Here is a 22,235-nt window from a genome sequence, read left to right on the forward strand (position 1 = left end):
AGAAGAATTGCTTGAACCCAGGAGGCAGAGGTTGCAACGAGCCAAGATTGAGCCACTGTACTCCAGCCTAGGTGACAGAGTAAGACTCTGTCTCCAAAAAAAGAAAGAAAGAAACTACTCCTGAATAAATGCCTACTGGTGTTCTTACAGATGACACCAATCTTGCATTCTAAGTGAGCCCGAGTGTTGCTCTGTTGCCCGGACTGGAGTGCAGTGGCTCACAGCAACCATAAGGAGGTTATTTCTGAAGCATTATACCAACAAATTCTTTTCCCCAATACTCTAGTCATGAGCTGAATGTGGTAAACATCATACTTGCTGTGGTCTGTGTAGGGAAAACTCAAATAATCATGGGGGTATTCCAAAGCTATGACACCATATACATTCAAAATCTGCTTTCATCATATTAAACTAACTCCTCTCTGCCCAATTCTTTTCTTCTTTACCTGGTTTACCCACAGGCTGATATATATGTTGGTTTCCAATCTGTAGGAAAAGAAAAGTTCAGTCAATGCACTGGTATTTACAATGGGGTAATGACGTCTCTTTCCCACCAGTCTATCCATCCCCTTGAACTTCTAGGCTAGACGCTGAGTATCAAAATGAACAAGACAGGATTCTGCATAAGGTCCCAGATGGGGTGGGGGATCAGGCAAGTAAGCAAACGATGCTAGTAGGATGTGTGGAAAGGACTGTTGAGAGAAGCAAGCATGGGACACTCTGGAACCACAAACATGGTGGTCATAACCCATTTAAAGTGTTCTTAAACAGCTGAGGAGAAGGTAGATTAGTGCAACTTCTATGGAAAATGAACTCAAAGAACTCAAAATAGAACTACTTATCAAAGAACTCAAAAGAGAACTACCATTAAATCCAGCAATCCCATGACTGGGTATATACCCAAAGGAAAATAAATCATTGTATCAAAAAGATATCTGCACTTCTATCTTTATCATGGCACTATTCCCAATATCCAAGATATGGAATCAACCTATGTGTCCCTCAATGAATGTCTGGTTAAAGAAAATGTGATGTATGTATACAATGGAATACTATTTAGCCATAAAAAAGAATATAATCAGCCAAGCATGATGGCTTAAGCCTGTAATCCCAGCACTTTGGGAGGCCGAGGCAGGTGGCTAACTTGAGGTCAGGAGTTTGAGACCAGCCTGGCCAACATGGCGAAACCCTGTCACTACTAAAAATACAAAAATTAGCTAGTTGTGGTGGCTTGTGCCTATAGTCCCAGCTACTTGGGAGGCTGAGGCAGGACAGATCTCTTGAACCAAGAAGGTGGAGATTGCAGTGAGCTGAAGTTGTGCCACTACACTCCAGCCTGGGCAACAGAGCAAGACTCTGTCTCCAAAAAAAAAAAAAAAAAGAATATAATCATGTATTTTGCAGCAATTTTGGATGGATGCAGCAATGTGTAGGCCATTATCTTAAGTGAAACAACTTACAAACAGAAAGTCAAATCCTGCATGCTCTCTTTAATGGAAGATAAATAATGCATACACATGTACCTAAGAGTATGGAATAGTCATTGGGGACCTGGAAGAGTAGGAGGAGACAGTGATAAGAAATTACTTAATAGGCACAATGTACACTGTTTGGGTGATGGTTATACTAAAAGCCTAGAATTCACACTAAACAATATATACATGTAAAAAAAACCTGCACTTATGCCCCTTAAATTTATACAAATGAGAAAAATTTGAAATGTTCTTATATGGATGTTTTCAGTTTGCCTCTAACTAAAGGGTTTCAAATCCCAGGACTTCCCAGTGTCTGTATCCTTTCTGCCCAAACTCCCAACTATGCCTACCACAAAGAGATACAACCAGAACAGTGATGGAAAGAGGCTTGATAGCACTGGGTGTGTAGATACCCAGGGGCCTATACTGTCATCATCCCCAAAGCACTATGTGTGTCAGGACCTGTTGCTGTATCTCTACCAGTTCAGGCCACGCCAGAGAAGCCAAAGCCAGCCCAGAACTTCTGTCCCAGGGACAGGATAAAGTTTTCCTTAACACCAGTTCTCCTTCAAGTTGTCTTACCTGAAACTGCACTTAAAATAGTCTTTCTGAGGCTAACTACATGGAAAACAATCTTTTCGGAACTACGTTCTACTTGTGAAAAGAAAGACTTTTCTTGCTTACTTTAAAATAATGAACTGGCTAATTCTACAGATAATCTATAAGATCACATTCTTTTAAAATAGCAGCCAATTAAACTTCACTCTTGGAATTCTTTACAATCTAATTCAAACTAAGTTGTAATTTACGATTGTCTTTAAACAGCCATTCAGAAATAAAACTGTAGAACTGCCGAGTATTTGTGACTGGGAATGGTGCTTTTGCCAACTTAAAAGGATTAAAGTAGAGGAGATACACACAACTTAAAAAATTATGTGTGATCTTAAGACTTAAGATAATTAGAAAGAAAATCACAGATCATTAAAAAAAATAATGAATCGGTTAATAGATATAAGTTAAGGCACTTTACTTTCTACTGAGAAGAGAACCACTTCTTTAAGATACAAAGGGTATAAAAATAGAAAACACAATTAAAATTGTTCCTCCCTCACACAATCAAGTTGTTTTCAATGTCATTTAACACCTCTGATTCTAAAGACGTGCAAAACTCTCAGAGCTTGAAGGTCTAAAGAATGAAACCATGTCAACTTATTTTTGTGTAGCACTTCCTACTTTATGTATCCTTTTCATATCATTCATTTGTTCAATGAACAGTTACTGAATACCTGCTTTGTTCCAGGCACTGTTCTAAGTATAAAACAAAGATCCTGCCTGGGGAGCTAACAGCTAACAATGCAGTGGAGGGAGACAGATAATAAACAATGAAAATCTATTAGTATATTCTGTGTTCTGTTTGGAGAAGCTGTGTCCCACGAAGCAAGGAGATGGCTGGGATAGAAGGAGAGGAGTTGCAGATTTTTTGGTTTTGATCAACTGACTGATTTAGTGATGGAAACTCACTCTGTTGCCCAGGCTGGACTGCAGCAGCGCAGTCTTGGCTCACTGCAACCTCTGCCTCCCAGGTTCAAGTGATTCTCCTGTCTCAGCCTCCAAAGTAGCTGGGATTACAAGAGCTCACCATGATGCCTGGCTAGTGTTTTGTATTTCTGGTAGAAATGGGGTTTTACCACGTTGGCCAGGCTGGCCTCAAACTCCTGGCCTTAAGTGATCCACCCAACTGGGCCTCCCAAAGTGCTGGGATTACAGGAGTGAGCCACCACACCCAGCCCTTAGTTTTATTTTTTTGAGACAGGGTATTACTCTTGTCACCTAGGCTGCAGTGCTGTGGTGTGATCTCAGTTCACTGTAGCCTGGACTTCCTGGGCTCAAGTGATCCTCCTGCCTCAGCCTCCTGAGTAGTTGGGAGCTGGGACCACAGGTGCACACCACCACATCTGGCTGGTTTTTATATTTTTTCTAGAGACGAGGTTTCGCCATGTTACCCAAGCTGATCTCAAACTCTTGAGCTTAAGTGATCCACCCACCTTGGCCTCCCCAAGTTCTGGGATTACAGACATGAGATATTACTCCAGACCAAAGCTGCAGTTTTAAGTAGGAAGGTCAGGCCTTCTAAGAAAGTGGTCTCTGAAAGGGAAGCCTTCTAGCAACTTGGGAGAAAAGCAGCTTGGAAAGGGAAGAGCTCCAGTAGGGAAAACCCATTGGGTGAGGAACAGCGAGGTGATCAGACAGCTAGAGAGGTGTGACAGCAGGGAATGGTGAAAACGGGCCAATACTTTTAACAACAGTGTCTACTGGCTGTGCTATACTCACTGCTTCAGGCAGTAAAACCCATGCTTTTTTTTTTTTTTTTTTTTTTTTTTGAGACGAGTCTCACTCTGTTGCCCAGGCTGCAGTGCAGTGGCGTAATCTCGACTCACTACAACCTCCGCCTCCCAGGTTCAAATTATTCTCCTGCTTCCACCTCCTCAGTTGCTGGGATTACATGCGCATGCCACCATGCCCAACTCATTTTTGTATTTTTAGGAGAAACAAGATTTTACCATGTAAGCCAGGATGGTCTCAATCTCCTGATCTCATGATCCACCCATCCTGACCTGGTCTTCCAAAGTGCTGGGATTACAGGCATGAGCCACCACGCCCAGCCCCCATGCTCATATTAAAAGGTTTAAATACAAAGAACTTTCTGGTTGATACTCCTGTAACAAAGTTTGATGAACCAGAAAATCCTATTCTCAAAACATCCCAGAGTAATCCAGCCACTGTGTGATCATGTATAACCTGCTTGGGAACTCAGGTACAGAAAAGGAGAGACCCTGCTTCAGAGGTCTGACAGGATGAGTACGTGGAGGTAGGCCTCATGCATAGTTCTGCGAGGAACCAGCTGTTTACTTTGGAAAAGTCACAGAACTGTGAGGAGCTTTGGTTTTTCCATTTGTAAGCTGAAGCTAGTAACACTTACCTAATGAGACAACTAGGCTGTAATCACAAAATCAGTATGCTGTCAACCTGTATATTACAGTCTAAATAGGTTTTTGCTTTTTAGGCACACTAATGGGATCAATTTTCCAGTAGCCAGTTATTAATGTTTATTAACTAGTTCACACCCATTTATCATCTACATTGCTTTCTAGTCAAAAAGTTCTCCCTGAAGCTGTGGCACATTTTCAAAAGTGTTAAAGCTGGAGTGTTTCAAGAAATGGGGCCAAAACCAAATGATTATCTTGAGGAAAGCACAAAAGAGAAAAAAAATTAGAAATGGTTATAGTGTGTTAACAGTCCCCACAAAGGGAGTGAGTGAAGTCGAAGTCTGCTGAGCCAGGCTGGCTGTATGTGCATAAATGGGGGCACTTAGGCAAGTTTTCTTTGAGTCTTGGTCTACTGACTTGTGAAATGTGAATGACGACAGCACCCAATGTGTCAGGAGTGATGTGACACAGCACCTTGCAGTACTAAGCAGGTCCTCAGCTAGCACTACTTACTATTAGTATTGCCTCCACCAGCACAAAGCAAACTGAGATCTTAGGTGGGCCCATTATGTGTCACCTGATTGTTTTACAAGTTCTTCTTTTTTAAGACAGAGTTTGGCTCTTTTCGCCCAGGCTGGAGTCTAGTGGCGTGATCTTGGCTCACTGCAACCTCTGCCTCCTGGGTCAAGCAATTATCCTGTCTGAGCCTCCCATGTAGCTGGGATTGCAGGTACGTGCTACCAAGCCCAGCTAATTTTTTTTGTACTTTTATTTGAGACAGGGTTTCACCATGTTGGCCAGGCTGGTCTCGAACTCCTGACCCTCATGTGATCCACCCGCCTCAGCCTCCCAAAGTGCTGGAATTACAGGCGTCAGCCACCAGGCCTGGCCACAAGTTCTTATTAATAAAGCATTTCTGCATAATCCTTCTATCCAGGTTTGATTAATTAACAAATTCACATTTTTTCTGAGTACCTTTTATGTGCCACACACTGAAACACAAAGAATTTTCCTCATCCAACAAATTTCCAGTTAGCAATCTTCTAAATATTAGCTAGTATCTTGAATAGGACTTATTTCACACCAATTCTCACTCCTCCTTAAGAATTTCGGACTAACTGCGTGTTATGCATTAGTCTCTTCAACATAAGGAAGGAGCTCAATGTATGGAAATGTTAAATGGCTGATAATGCAACTTTCTTGCTCATGAACTAAAGAATGTTGGCTGCTGCACCTGACTGGGTGCTATTTTTTACAGAAAAAATGTTTGCAAGATTTTAAGCTAATTGTTTACAGTTACCTTACTACACGTATGACTAGAAGTCAACTCAGTAGTTTCACCCTTATCAGGGTAAAACGTTAACTCCATAAGTCTGCTACCTGACAAGCACAGACAAGTGTTTAAGGAAATCTGCATTTAACTTAAACAGACATCTACTGGTAGAAATTTGGGGTTGGTTTGCTCAAATTAGTAAGATTAAGATCTTACATTTGGCTGGGCATGGTGGCTCATACCTGTAATCTCAGCACTTTGGGAGGCCAAGGTGGGTGGATCAATGGAGGTTATGAGTTCGAGACCAGCCTGGCTAACATGGTGAAACCCCATCTCTACTAAAAATACAAAAATTAGGTGGGGACCTGTAATCCTAGCTACTTGGAAGGCTGAGGCAAGAGAATCGCTTGAACCCAGGAGGCAGAGGTTGCAGTGAGCTGAGATCATACCACGGCACTCCAGCCTGGGTGACAGAGCAAAACTCCATAAGAAAAGAAAGAAAATAAAAAAGAAAAGAAAAGAAAAGAAATCTCAAATACTCAAATTAATAACCTAACATCACACCCTGAAGAACTAGAAAAACAAGAGCCAACCAACCTCAAAGCTAACAGAAAACAAGAAATATTCAAAATCAGAGCTGAACTAAATGAAATTGAGACATAAAAAACCATCCAAACATAAATGAAACCAGAAACTGGTTACTTGAAAAGAAATTCGTTTTTTAATTAGTCTACTAGCTAATTAAAAAAAGAGAAAAGATCCAAATAAATACAATCAGAAATGACAAAGGGGACGTTACCATCAACCCTACAGAAAAACACATAACTATCAGAGAATATTATTAATATCTCTAGGCACATAAACTAGAAAATCTAGAAGATACAGGTAAATTCCTGGACACATACGCGCTCCCAAGACTGAGCCAGGAAGAGACTGAATCCCTGAACAGACCAAAAATGAGCTCTGAAATTGAATCAGTAATAAATAGCCTACCAACCACCAAAAGCCCAGGACCAAATGGTGATGAGCTGACAGCACTCTTACTAAAACTATTCCAAAAAATTGAGGAGGAAGTCCTCTTCTCTAACTTACTCTATGAATCATTCTGAGTCCCAAACCTGTCAGAAATACAACAAAAAAGAAAACTTTAGGCCAATATCTCTGATGAACAGAGATTAAAAATTCCTCAACAAAATACTGGCAAAAGAAATCCAGCAGCGTCACAACAAAAAGGTAACCCACCACAAACAAGCAGGCTTTATCCCTGGGATGAAAGGCTGGTTCAACATATGTAAATCAATAAATATGATTCACCACATAAACAGAACTAAAAACAAAAACCACAGGATCATCTCAACAGATGCAAAAAAAAAGCTTCCAACAAAATTCAACCTCACTTCATGCTAAAAAAACTCAAAAAAACTAGGTAATGAAGGAACATACCTCAAAATAGTAAAAGCCATCTATGACAAACCCATGGCCACCATCATACTGAACGAATGGGCAAAGGCTGGAAGCATTCCCCTGAAGAACTCAAACAAGACCGGGATGCCCACTCTCACCATATCTATTCAACATTAATACTGGAAGTTCTAGGCAAGAGAAAGAAATAAACGGCCTCCAAACAGGAAGAGAAGTCAAACTCCTGTGTTCGCAGACAGTACGATTTTATACACTGAAACCTCCACAGTTTTGGCCCAAAAGCTCCTAGATCTGATAAATCAGTGGTCTCCAATCATTTTGGCACCAGGGACAGGTTTCGTGGAAGATGAATTTTTCCACAGACTGGAGGGACAGGGTGGCAGATGGTTTTGGGATGAAACTGTTCCATCTCAGATCATCAGGCATTAGAGTCGCATAAGGAATGTGCAATCTAGGCCCTCACATGTGCAGTTCACGGGCCTATGAGAATCTAATGCTGCTGCTGATCTGACAGGAGGAAGAGCTCAGGCATCAATGCTGGCTAGCCTGCCACTCGTCTCCTGCTGTGTTGCCTGGTTCCTAACAGGCCAGGGACCAGTACCGGTCTATGGCCTGGGGGATGGGGACCCCTGTGATAAGTAACTTTAACAAAGTTTCAGGATACAAAATCAATGTACAAAAATCAAAAGCATTTCTCTACACCAGCAACAGCCAAGCCGAATGCCACATCAAGAATGCAATCCCCTTTAAAACAGCCACACACACAAAATACCCAGGAATACAGCTAACCGGAGAGGTGAAAGATCTCTACAACAAGAATTACAAAGCACTGCTGAAAGAAATCAGAGATGACACAAATGGAAAAACGTTCCATGCTAATGGATAGGAAGAATTGATGCTGTTGTAATGGTCATCCCCGCCCAAAGTGATTTACAGATTCAGTGTTATGCCTATCAAACTACCAATGACATGCTTTATAGAATTAGATAAAGCTGCACACCTAAAACCATATAATCTTTGACAATGTTCGCAAAACAAGCAATGGGGAAGAGAGTCTCTATTCAATAAATGGTGCTGGGACGACTGGCTAGCCATATGCAGAAGAATAAAACTGGATCCCATCCTCAGTGTATACCACAATCAACTCAAGAGGGATTAAAGACTTAAATGTAAAACCTAAAACTATAAAAATCCTTGAAGAAAACCTAGGAAATACCATTCTAGACACAGGCCCTTCCAAAGATTTCATGATGAAGACACCAAAAGCAACCGCCATAAACAAAAAATTACAAATGGGACCAAATTAAACTAAATGGTTTAATTAAACTAGTTTTTTACAGCAAAAAGAACTGTCAACAGAATAAACAGACAATACACAGAATGGGGGAAAGTATTTGCAAGCTATACGTCTGACAAAGGTCTAATATCCAACATCTATAAGGAACTTAAAACAAATTAACAAACAAAACCAAACGACCTCATTAAAAAGTAGGCAAAGGACATGAACAGTTTTCAAAAGAAGATATACACACGGCCAAAAAGCATATGAAAAAATGCTCAACATCACTAATCATTAGACAAAAGCAAATCAAAAGTACAATGAAATACCATCTCACACCACTCAGAATATCTATTATTAAAAAGTCAAAAAAGTAACAGATGCAAGGTTGTAGAGAAAAGGGAACACTTAGACCCTGCTGGTGGGAATATAAATTACTTTAGTCACTGTGGAAGCAGTCTGGCAATGTCTCAGAACTTAAAATAGAAGTAGCATTTGGCCCAGCAATCCCATTACTGGGTACACACCCAAAGTAATATAAATCTTTCTATCATAAAGACACATGCATACTATGTTCATGACAGCACTGTTCGCAATAACAAGGTCATGGAGTCAATCTAAATACCCATCAATGGTAGACTGGATAAAGAAAATGCGGTATGAATATACTAGGGAATACTATGTAGCCACAAAAAGAATGAGGTCATTTCCTGTGAGCAACATGGATGGAGCTAGAGGTGATTATCATTAACTGAACTAATGCAGGAACAGAAAACCAATACCGCATGTTCTCACTTATAAGTGGGAGCTAAACACTGAGTACACATGGACGCAACGAAAGGAACAACAGACTCTTGCAAATACTTTATCCCATTCTGTGGATTGTCTGTTTATTCTGTTGATAGTTCCTTTTGCTGTAAAGAAAAACTAATTTAATTAAACTATTTAGTTTAATTAGGTCCCATTTGTAATTTTTTGTTTGTGGCAGTTGCTTTTGGTGTCTTCATCATGAAATCTCTTGAAGGTGGACAGTGGGAGGAGGGTGACAATCAATACACTACCTATCAGGTACTATGCTTATTACCTGGGTGCCAAATGATCTATATACCAAACCCCTGCAACATGCAATTTACCTATATAACAAATCTGTACACGTATCCCAAAACTAAAATAAAAGTTTAAAAAAAAAAGGCCTTTATCAGTAATAGTACGGAACATGACTACTTCTTCTATATTATTACTATATACTTTTGTATCTGAATAACAATTCTAGGCTGTACCATCATAGATTTTCATAATCTTAGTTAAAATGATAACTTTGTTTATAGAATATTCTGTTCTCTATTACAAATATTAGTAAACTTGGATATCTTACAAAAAACATTGATGGTTCGTGCATAGGTGAACTGGAAATCAAATCCTGGTGAAAACTCAGGCTTACCGGACCCTGAAGACTTCCATCCTCCCTGTCAATGCTGCCTCGAGAGAGTCTCACATCAGGTTTCTGAAGAAATTAAAACAAAATCAAAACAATTTCATTTTTTATTTGAAAATTATTGAGAGATTCTATATTAAATTCCTTCCTTTTTAACACAGTTGTCCTCTGAATAAGAAGAGTTGAAAGTTTCCCAGTTTCAAAAAAAGTCCAGTGATGAAGAACGAAGGCTGGCTGCCTTGGGAAGAACCCCATTCCTCTCCACACACACACACCTTACAGACTGGCACCTGTACCCTGTCCCACCCAGTGCTGGAGAACCTGCAGTCCACTTCTATTCCAAGTAGCACAGCAGGCTTTCTTCTTCACTGAGAGACCCTCAATCCGAGGATAAAAATATAAGGTATTACTTTCGCTTCCTGACAGAATACAGCTTATACGGATTTGGCTGTTTTGCCAAAGCAGCAAATGAATTCAATTATGAGATTTGTTTTCCCATACTGCATCTAGAATATAGAAACCAAAAAGAGAAATCTAGATTTTATGTAAATAAGGGCACAGAAATTTCACCAAATATCAGAAAAAACAAAGTAGGATATATGTCTTTATGGTGAAGGAGCAGAGCAGCAGGGCTTTTCCCAATGAAAACAAGCCCGTGCTCCTGCAGTACGGGTTCTGTGGAGCCTTCAGCCACAGTGGCTCCTGCCTCCCCTTGGCCCAGGAACACTGGCCACATACTTCTGTCTGCAAAACTTCTTTCACTCCGCAAGGCTCAGCCACACACCCTTTCTTGGTAGCATGTTTCCCTCTTCAAGCAGAGCTGGTTGCTTCTTAGCCTGTGCCTTACAGATACCTCTATGTTGGCACATATCATGCAGTAATTAGTTCCCTCATTAGAGATGGAGCATCTGGATGTCTGATTTGTCTTCGTATCTCCTATTTCCCACATCTGAGCCTGCCCCTGAGAACAACATCTGCAATCAATTGCTGGGCAGGGGATGGAGAAATGAGCTTCACCTCTCCCTTCTTTTCCAATTCCAGTGCTGTAGCCCAAACCCTCTTCATTATACCAGTTTCTACTAGTCTTTTTGCCTTCTGTCTTAACTGTCTCTAATCAAAGCCTGGGGTCAGTTGTGGGTGCCAAGGTGTAGCAGGAAGCTGGTAAAGGACACAGCCACAATTAAGGTAAGAGCAATCCTCTGATGGCACAGAGGTGAACTTCCCAGGACGGGGCCCTTCCCCCTTTCCTTCCTTCCCGGGCACAGTGCCTGGAGGTAGTGAATGCTGAGGTCTGAGACCAGGTCCTACCAGCAAGTGGAGGAAGGAGCTCCTGATGGCTAATCACTAAAAGGGGGCTATGGCTGACTGTTGTTAACAGTCCTCAAGGGTTTCCATGTGGGAAAAGGTGAAACTTGTGTGTTGTCCCCGAATTTAGGGCAGATTTTGGATTACTTATGGAATAACATTCTAGTAATCAGAGGCATCCTGAAAGAAAATAGATAGTCCTGACAGCAGGGAATAAGCAAAGAGGGCAAAAGTCACAACTTTCTTGTTATCTGTTCATTCAACAGAATTACAAAATAGCTCATGTATATTAGCCCCATAACCTTAGTTACTGGTTGGAGCGCACTCAACACATCGGTGTTGAATCAATTAACTTTCAAGCTACTACATTTTTAAAAAAGTTCCCTTTAATGTAAAAATATTCATTTAAGGCCGGGTGCAGTGGCTCATGCTTGTAATCCCAGCACTCTGGGAGGCTGAGGTGGGTGGATCACGTGGTCAGGAGATCAAGACCATCCTGGCTAACACGGTGAAACACTGTCTCTACTAAAAATACAAAAAGCTTGCTGGGTGGAGTGGCATGCGCCTGTAGTCCCAGCTACTTGGGAGGCAGAGGATGCAGTGAGCTGAGACTGTGCCACTGCACTCCAGCCTGGGTGACAGAGCAAAATTCTGTCTCCAAAAAAAAAAAAAAAAAAAAAAATTAAAAAAATTAAAAACAATAGCTAAATATAGGTGGAAAATGACCTAAATCCTCAAATGCAGTGCTGGGTGTGGTGGCGTGTGCCTGTAATTTTAGCTATTAGGGAGGCTGAGGTGGGAGGACCCCTTGGGGCCAGGATATCAAGACCAGTCTGGGCAACATAGTGAGAACTCATTATCTACAAAGAAAAAATTTTTAAAATTAGCTGGGCATGATGGTGTATGCCTGAGTCCCAGTTACTGGAGAAGCTGAGGTGGGAGAATGGCTTGAGCCCAGGAGTTTGAGGCCGTAGTGAGCTATCATTGTGCCACTGCACTCCAGCCTGGGTGAATGACCAAGACTCCGCTGTTAGAACTCTGTCAATCAATAAACCAGAAAAGTTCAGAATAAGTATTTCTGAACTCTGAAGAGCATAACTTAAAACATTGTACTGTGTTTATATATACTATAATATCAAGGAACGAAAATTTAAAAAATGAATTCTTTCTGCCGATGTACTATATATGTAACTAGTGCCCACACAGGGGAAGTCAAACCCAGAAGCATGCAATTGGCAACTGGGACAGAAAGTATGCTGTGTTTTTTACCAGACAGGACTATCCCATTACATGTGGACAGTTGTGGATGGGTGTGAAATACAGCTCAAGAGAAAATTCAGAGGGAGGTCGTCCCTGACTTGTAGGATAGAATCTTCTCTGACAGGTAAGATAGACATGAATAGATAGAAGGGAAACCAAGCAAACACACATTAATACTTCAACCATTGATTCCAACTGACAATTGAAGGGGAACTCACTGGGGTGGTCCTATTCCATGGAGTAGAACTCACAGATCCTATTCCATTGAATGCTGGGGTTCTACCACTGCCTGAATGAAGAAGCAGCTTTGTGGGTCCTAAACATCCCAGATATACTTAAGAAAAATAATCCAAAGCACAATGAACTTTGAGAAAATGTACTTGAGAGAACTTCAGATTGACAACTCACAGAACATTACTTAACATAAATATCAAGGTCAGGAAAGATTTTGGGAAGACCAAGGAACTGTTCAAGCTTCAAGGAAACTCAAGAGATGTGATAACTAAATACAACTCAAGATCCAGGACTTTTTTCTTGAAATGACATTCTGTGGACAACTGGTAAAACAAAGTCTGTTGATTAGCAAACAGTATCATATTATTGTTAATTTCCTGACATTGATAACTTGGCTGTGGTTATGTAAGAGAACATCCTTAGTTTTAGAAAATTCACAATGAACTATTTAAAAGTAAAAAGCAGGATATCTGGTATTTACTTCCAAACAGTTCAAAAAAATGGTATGTACAAATATGCAAAGTAAATGAGGTCAAATGTTAACAACTGGGGACTCCAGGTGAAGGGAATGTGGGACTTCTTTGCACTACTCTTGCAACTCTTCAAAAGCCTGAAACGATCCTTTCCCCATCTGCATATTCACTTGAAGGACCAGCTGGGAGCTAGGTCTGCTTAGGTGTCCTGTTGAAGGGCTCTAAACAGAGGGTGGGTGGAGGTGACCAGGTTTGACTCTACTGAAGCAGGAAAGACAATAGTCTTTTATTATTTTTAAGAGACAGGGTCTTGATCTGCTGCTCAGGTCAGACTGCAGCGGCTATTCACAGGCACAATCATAGTGCATTACAGCCTTGAATTCCTGGCCTCAAGCAATCTTCCACCTCAGTTTCTGGAGGTGGGACTGTATATTTATACAGAGGAAACTGACAAAACAATGCTTAAGGCTGCACAATATTCCACTGCATGAATATCATCATAAAACAGACAATGGTACAGAAGCGTGTGGGCTGTGGCACCAGGTGGCCTGGGTTCAAATCAGGCTCCAGACCTTACAAGCTGTGTGACCTGGGCCTCAATTGCTTCATCTCTAAAATGGAACAGTAACTGTAACCAATACATAGGATTGTCAGGAGGATGAAACAAGTTAATATTTGCAAAGTACTAGGTTGGCGCCATAAAAAAGTTAAAATAAATAGTTCTTTCACTGTTGGACATTTGGGTCATTTTCAAAATCCTTTATAAATAGGTTGTAGATAAATACCTTTATATACAAATCTTGGACTAGTGCCTGATTATTTCCCAGGACAGATCTCTTCTCTTTTTCTTTTAGAGACAGGGCTCTCACTGTTATCCAGGCTGGTCTTAAATTCCCATGCTCAAGTGACCTTGCTGTCTCCACAACTATACCTGGCCTGGAGCAGATTTCTAAGAAAGGACTTACTAAGTCAAAGGGTTAGAATACTTGAAAAATCTTGCTGTAAGTTTCTAAATTGCTCAAGGCTGTCCTTATTTTCATCTATGTCGGTAATATGTGATACTGACTGTATCTGTATCACTGTATTATCATTTTAAAACTCTCAACTGGCCGGTCGTGGTGGCTCATGCGGGTAATCCCCGCACTTTGGGAGGCCAAGGTGGGCGGATCACCTGAGCTCGGGAGTTTGAGACCACCCTGACCAACATGGAGAAACCTTGTCTCTACTAAAAGTACAAAAAATTAGCCAGGTGTGGTGCTGCATGCCTGTAATCCCAGCTACTTGGGAGGCTGAGGCAGGAGAATTGCTTCGACCCAGAAGGTGGAGGTTGCAGTGAGCTGACATCATGCCACTGCACTCCAGCCCGGGCAACCAGAGTGAAACTGCATCTCAAAACAAAACAAAACAAACTCTCAATCAATTCATAAAGAAAATACTGTATAATATATTGTTGTGATTTGCTTCTCCTTCCTTTCCCCAAATAGTTGAACATTCCTATTTCTTATCACGAGATGCTAAGTTCCATGAAGACGTATGAAGCTGTCTGCTTCACGGCTGCATCTCTGTTATCTGGCAGACCACCGGACAAACAGGTGGAGGAAATCAATGCCCTGTGCACTTTTCTAGTGAACTGATGGTCCATGCCCCTTTGGACAAGGCATAACCTCTCTGGGCCTAGTTCCTCACCCGTAAAATAGGTAGAATAATACCTACCTCAGTCAGTCATTATCAGAATTAAAGAAGTGCCTGGCAGCATTGTGCACATAGATGTGTAGTAAATATCTGCTGAAGGAATGCTTCAATTAATATCCAAGGCACAAGAGATATGTTATAGATGAGGAACCTGAAGTTCAGAAAGATTTAGTTGCTTGGGACAACACAGCTCTTAAAACAGTGGAGGTGGGCTTCTATCAGTCAACAGATAGTAAGTACCTTCTATGGGCAGGAAATATTTACTGTTTTACTTAAACAAAAAATGTGACTCATTTATATTTTTGACTATAGTGTTTCATGCATTTACATGAATTAATCTATTTTTATTTTCATATAAATTTCATGATATGACTTTTTAATGCCTAATTCTCTAATGTGGTATTTTCCTAAAGACAGGATTTTAATTTTAAAACGAGAAAGGCTTAGCTATATAAAATCTACTTGTGTTCTGTGAATGAAATAAATGCTTGAGGCCGGGCGTGGTGGCTCAAGCCTGTAATCCCAGCACTTTGGGAGGCCGAGGCGGGTGGATCACAAGGTCAAGAGATCGAGACCATCCCGGTCAACATGGTGAAACCCCGTCTCTACTAAAAATACAAAAAATTAGCTGGGCATGGTGGCATGTGCCTGTAATCCCAGCTACTCAGGAGGCTGAGGCAGGAGAATTGCTTGAACCCAGGAGGAGGAGGTTGCGGTGAGCTGAGAGCATGCCATTGCACTCCAGCCTGGGTAACAAAAGTGAAACTCTGTCTCAAAAAAAAAAAAAAAGAAAGAAATGCTTGAGCTTTTCTTTTTTCATACAGCATACACAGATGTCCTGAATGAAAGATGAGTGCCAACTGGGAATTGAAGAGCAAAGCAGCCAAAGACAGCCAATCAGAAAGAACAGATTCTCGGCTGGGAACAGTGGCTCATGCCTGTAATCCCAGCACTTTGGGAGGCCGAAGTGGGGGGAAATCACCAGAGGTCAGGAGTTTGAGACCAGTCTGGCCAACATGGTGAAATCTCAACTTTTTATATTTTTATATAAAAGTTAGCTGGGTGTGGTGGTACGTGCCTGTAGTCCTACTAGAGAGGCTGAGGCAGGAGAATCACTTGAACCCAGGAGGTGGAGGTTGCAGTGAGCCGAGATTGCGCCACTGCACTTCAGTCTGGGTGACAGAGTAAGACCCTGTCTTAAAAAAATAAGAAGAAAAAAAGAAGAGTAGATTCTCCTCTTGTTGCTGCTACTGAATGAAGTAAAATCCTCGTTGCCCCCTTAAGGAATATTCTAGATCTAAAGACAGTGTATCAAAGATAAAACTGGCTAGGTACAGTGGCTCATATTTGTAATTCAGTGCTGTGGGAGACCAAGGTGGGAGGACTGCTTGGCCCCAAGAATTTGAAACTGCAAAAGCAGCATAGCGGGACCTTGTCTCTACTAAAAATAAATAAATAAATAAAAATAAAAATTAGCTGGGTGCAGTGGCCTGCCATAGTCCCAGCTACTCAGGAGGCTGAGGTTGGTAGATGGTTGCTGTGAGCTTTGTGTCACTGCATGCGAGCCTGGGTGACAGTGAGGCCCAGTCTCAACCACCACCACCACCACCACCGAAGGCAAAATTATGCAACTGTTATTTAAAATCTTATACAAATGGATCACAGAAATAAAGAATGTTTGGGGCACTTTGACTATTTTCCCCACTGGTATGCAGTTTCTTTTTTAAAAAAATGTGATTATAACTAATGCACAATAAAGTACATAAATCCTAAGTGTAAAGCTCAACATATTTTTATTTATGTGCGCACCCACATAGCACACCACTCAGATCAAGACACCTCAGCAGGCAACCCAGCATACCCTCCCCAGCTGATACCTGCCCCAGACTCCCCAAAGGGACCACTGCTCTGACTTCTAGCCCCATGGACTGCTCCTGCCTGTTTCTGAATTTCATATAAAAGGACGGCAGAATATGAACTCTTCTGTGTCTGACATCTTTTGTGAACATTATGTCAGTAAGATCCATTCCTCTGATTACATGTGGAGGGAATCTGTCCTTTTTTACTGTTGTGCAGTATTTCACTGAATGAATATTTATCCATTCTGATATTAACGGGCAAGTAGGTAGGTTATTTCCAGTTCCTGGATACCACAAATAAATGTTGTTATGAACATTCTTTTATATATGGGTACATGCTCGTAATTCTCTTAAGTATTACCAGAAGAAGAGCTGTTGGGTTGCAGGTAAAAGGGACATTCTCACCAGGAGCAGATGAGAGTTTTGGTTACCTCACAGCCAGTGAAGACCTTGTTCTAGGTTGTGGGGACACATCAATAAACAGTTCAGCCTCATGTTGATATGGTTCTAGAAAACTTAAAATTTAAAGCTTATAGCTCAGTCTTTTCTCCTTTCACTATACTGTATTGCTTTCAAATCTGGAATCTGGTATGAGGGGAAAAACAAGAGAGCTGTGACCTTGCTGCGTAGCAGAAGTAGGACAGCAGTCTGGCTTCAGACAAGACAGCCTCTTGCCACTTCTCGCTAGTTCCCCATCAAAGCATTTAGTTTTCATTCAGACTGACTGGATCTGCTGTGTGAGGGGAAAATGCTCACATATTTCTTTCTCAAAACACAAAGTAGGCTTTATATAGATAGGGCTTTCTCATTTAAAAGTAAAATTCTGTTTTTAGCATAGTACCACATTAGGAAATTACTGTGCACACAGTAATAAAAAGTAAGTCGCAAAGTTTCTCTATTTTTAAGCGATGCCCAATAGGAAAGAAAGCCCTTTCAACCAACTGAGGTTCTAACTAAGGCTGCCAGCACTCTCTGGCACTTGCTTTCTAAGACAGCTTTCATAGGGTATATTTGCAGGCACGGAACTGTCAGAAAGGAGAGTATCTGACCTGGGAACAAGAGAAGGGAGAATGAGGCCAGGTGTGGTGGCTGAAGCCTGTATTCCCAACATTTTGTGATGTTGAGGTGGGAGAATGGCTTGAGCCCAGGAGCTTGAGACCAGCCTGGACAACACAGTGAGATCCTATCTCTATAAAAAAAATAACAAAATGAGCCAGGCTTGGTGACATATGCCTGCAGTTGCAGCTACTCTGGAAGGAGACTGAAGCAGGAGAATGGCTTGAGCCCAGGAGGTTGAGGAAGCAGTGAACTAGGATTGTGGCACTGAACTCCAGCCAGGGCCAGAGAGTAAGACTTTGTCTAACTTAAAAAAAAAAAAAAAAAAAAAAAAAAAAATGGTGGAGGGGGAGCTTGGTATAGTACAGAATATCTGCTGTGGGACCATGAGACCTTGGGCAAGAGTATCTGGGCTGCTGCCATAAAATACATTCTGTGCAGGGCTGTTCAGATTATGAAGAGATCCAGAGGAGAGACTCCTTACCCACTGTAGTACTGAAAAAGTAACAGAAATGACTAGCAATAGTAACCGTTAAGAAATGATGTGATCTCTAAAAACACAAGGGATTCAACAGACATCTGTTTTGATCTAAAATTTGGGTAATACTACTGAGAAAGCAAGTTCATTTTTCAAATGAGAACAGAACTCATCTAATAGGGTGCAGAGCTGATCTTACTGAATTAAATGGCAGGACTAGAGCAGTAGGCCTGGGTAGGCCTGAGAATGAACCAGTTTATGAAGATGAAAACAGAAGATAAGCATCTTTAGACATTTTTACAGCAATTTGAAACCATAATTTTTGGACTGTCAAAAAAGTTTTGGCTTTTATTTTTATGTCTTTTTCTAGTCAATTATTTTTAAGTTTTATAAGAATATAGGTCTCCAACAGTTTAAAAACTGCATGGCCCTTCCATGCAGTTTGAGAAGCCCTGTACTGGAAAGCTCCTTGGCCTAAGAGGACTGATAGACTTCTGATAGACAGCTTCAACAACGAACTGATTAACCTAAGTGCCTCACCCTGGCCTGGTAGCTACAAGGACACAGACCAATACTTTGGGCCTAGCTCATGCCAGAAGGCAAGACACAGAAACAAGCTTGTAAATAGCAGACACCATGGAAACCCAACAGTAATCTTTACACATACGCAGCATAAAAAGGACCACAATGAGATATAACTATCAGTGTTAGAGTCTCTTCACCAAATGAAGGACGGTAAAGCATGTGTGTGCATATACAGAGACCTACCTGCCACCATCACCACTCAACAGTGTCACTAGAGCTTCTACATCCAACACATACTACCTTCCAACTGATAGATTGTCAGGGTGGTCCTCATGCTACACCTGCAACAGGTGTTATTTTCAGTGTGCTAAGCTTTCCATGTAGATGTCTAAAAATCTGAATCTCTAGCCTAGACCAACTCCTCTGGGCTCTATGCCCTATATCCAGCTGCCTCCTCTGTATTTCCATTTGCATATCCAAAACGTCCAAACCTGGCATGATCATGTTTCCCTGACATAAGCTCCTCATTCTGAATTTTGTTTCATTTGGTGGCACAATGTTACTTTTGGTGACACCAATGCTATGATTCCTGTCCTGGATTCTTCTTTCCTCTTGACCTCCTACACCAATTTCACCAAATCTTGTGTTTTAAGTCTGTCTTCTCTGCTCCCACCTACTTTGCCTCTTTTAGCTCAGACCCCGCTGTCACGTATTTGAATGACCACTCAACTTCCTAACAGATCTCTGCATTTCCTATCTTGCCCTCTAAGTCATCAGTCAGCAAGTCAAGGCCAAGGTGATCTTTCTCTTTTTTTTGGAGTCTCACTCTGTTGTTGCCCAGGCTGGAGTGCAGTAACACAATCTCAGCTCACTGCAACCTCTGCCTCTTGGGTTCAAGCAATTCTCCTGCTACAGTCTCCTGAGTCGCTGGGATTATAGGCGTGAGCCACTGCACTTGGCCTAAGGTGATCTTTCTAAGATGCCATCCGCTTCGAATCTTGAAAAGCATTGCCAGGCCTATGATCAGAGAGTGACTTTGGTACCAGGTGTCTCAGAATCAACTGGGGTGCTTGTTATCACTCTAGGTCCTTGGCCTCTCCAGAGCTACTGCTGTTCTCTAGTCCCGGGGGACTGAGTTTTAAAAGGTCCCCTGTGACTTTTATGTACATTAAATTTTAATTTATTCATTTATAAAATAATCATAATATCTACTTCCCCCGGGTTTGTGCATTACTTGTTTTTATTTTTCATTCAACAAACATTTAGATATTTAACACTGTATGGTGGTATGTTCACTGGCTCAATAAATACTGGCTGGGCCTTATTACTGTTGAATGAAGAGTACTATGGGAGCTGGGGGAAGAGTGCTGAATAGATAACAGTTCCCATCTTTGTGATGCTTACACTTTAGTGGAGGAGACAAAAAAACTAGCGAGACATTGAGATACAATGAGAAACATTAGGAGAAAAATGAAGCAGGACAAAGACAGTTAAGTCATTGCTGCTGCCCTTAAGGAACTTTTATTAGAGAAAGAGGGTAAGAGTGAGCACGTGCGAGAGTACAAGAGATTGGGGGAGAGAATGCAGGAGTACACACCATAATAAAATAAGTCACTCAAGCTTCACGCTTGGCACTCAGTAAGGTTCTCTGGCACCTTGTGGGTAGAAGCCAGGGATGTTGCTAAGAACTCCTACTATTCACAGGACAGTTTTCTACAACAAAGAATTACCCAGCCCCAAACAAAAACAATGCCCAGGGTGAGAACCCAGTTGTAAGGAATGTATCCTCCTTGGGGTGACTCGAAAATAATCTTTAAAGATGAAAAGGTGTTCCTCAAGCAGATTCCAGCGAATTGGGGAGGAAGAGGTTGAACATTCCAGTCAGACATAGCAGCATTAGAAAAGGCATGAGTTACACAGTCATTTACAAAAAGAAAAAATAAACTCGTTAAAAACAAACAAACAAACATTAATTCAATCAATCAACACTGAGAGCTTTCCATATGTGAGGCTCTGCCAACTGAATGGCAAATAGGAAACACATGGTCCATGGTTCCTGCACGCATGGGGTGCTCACTCTAGCAAAAGAAAAAGAAAAAAAATACAATACCATCTTAGGAGCATTAAGAAAGGTACTTATTCCAGCCTGGTCAACATGGTGAAGCCCCATCTCTACCAAAAATACAAAAATTAGCTGGGCATAGTGGTGTGTGGCTGTAGTCCCAGCTACTGGGGAGGCTGAGGTGAGAAGATAGATTGAGCCCAGGAGGTCAAGGCTGTAGTGAGCCATGATGATCCCACTGCAGTCTATCCTGAGTGACAGCAGGAGATCCTGTTTTTCAAAAAAAAAAAAGGTACTTGTGTGGGAAATTGCCTAGATGCCACCATGGCCTCCAAGTTTAGCCCCAGGCAGGCTACCCTAGAAGTTATCCAACAGCCAGGTTTAGGAGCAAATGAAGATGCTCCGATTACATGGTTATTAAGTAAAAAAAACACATTGCGAGAAGTATTCTCCATTCCCCACAAACATGCTCTGCTTTGGTCACATCTAGCTACAGGAAGTTCTTAAAGTACAGTCTTTTGAGAGGGAGTCTCGCTTTGTCGCCCAGGCTGGAGTGCAGTGGCACGATCTCGGCTAACTATAATCTCTGCCTGCTGGGGTCAAGTGATTCTCCTGCCTCAGCCTCCTAAGTAGCCAGGATTAGAGGCATGCCAGTTTTGTATTTTTACTACAGATGGGGTTTCACCATGTTGGCCAGGCTGGTCTGGAACTCCTGACCTCAGATGATCCATCTGCTCGGCCTCCTCAAGTACTGGGATTACAGGTGTGAGCCACCTGTCCGGTCAGAACAGTATTTTTTCTTTTGTCTATCATTCATATATATTTCTGTTCCTTTGTATGTATGTCTTGTAATTTTTTTGTTGGAGATTAGACATTTTAGGTAAGATACTGCAGGAACTCTGGGTACTTGATCCTCCTCCCTTTAGAACTTATTATTTGCTTGCTTGCTTATTTATGTATTTATTTCTTTTTGCCGCAGGGTCTTGCTATGTTGCCCAGGCTAGTCTCAAACCTCTAGGCTCAAGTGATCCCCCTGCCTCAACCTTCTGAGTAGCTGAGATTACAGTCACTGTGTCTGGATGGAATATAGCCTTTTGACCCCATGACACCACCCAAATTCCAATTTCTCTTTTAAGCCTTGGCTCAAATGCTATCTATACTCTGCTGCCTCCCCCAAGTCCCCCCAGTGACGCACAGGGTCCTCCTCTCTGCCTGATGTTCTACTTTGTCAGAGCAACATCACAGCAGTGACATTCTACAACATTTGGTAGCAAACCCTTTGTCCAAATGCAGTCATATGCAGGACCAAAATACAAGAACTCTAATTTGGAGAATTTATAACATCTACTTTTCAAAATATAAATCAATGCTATCTGGTAAAAGAGGATATCTAGACAAAAAAAAAAAAAAGATTTAAAAT

General features: G+C 41.4%; 1 protein-coding gene across 29 annotated transcripts in view; it reads right to left on the reverse strand.

Annotated features, from left to right (window-relative positions):
• The window catches only part of PTK2 (protein tyrosine kinase 2), a 353,655-nt gene that overhangs the window by 16,962 nt on the left and 314,458 nt on the right, over positions 1-22,235 (reverse strand). For all 29 annotated transcript variants that reach the window (XM_074387211.1, XM_039464853.2, XM_039464846.2 and 26 more), the window contains 2 exons: positions 9,878-9,940; positions 447-486 (listed from right to left, as the gene is read on the reverse strand). In XM_074387211.1, the coding sequence (XP_074243312.1) occupies positions 447-486; positions 9,878-9,940 (103 nt within the window). The remainder of the gene's footprint in view (positions 1-446; positions 487-9,877; positions 9,941-22,235) is intronic.

Source organism: Saimiri boliviensis, chromosome 15 (genome assembly GCF_048565385.1).
Source record: "Saimiri boliviensis isolate mSaiBol1 chromosome 15, mSaiBol1.pri, whole genome shotgun sequence".
Classification (NCBI taxonomy): domain Eukaryota; kingdom Metazoa; phylum Chordata; class Mammalia; order Primates; family Cebidae; genus Saimiri; species Saimiri boliviensis.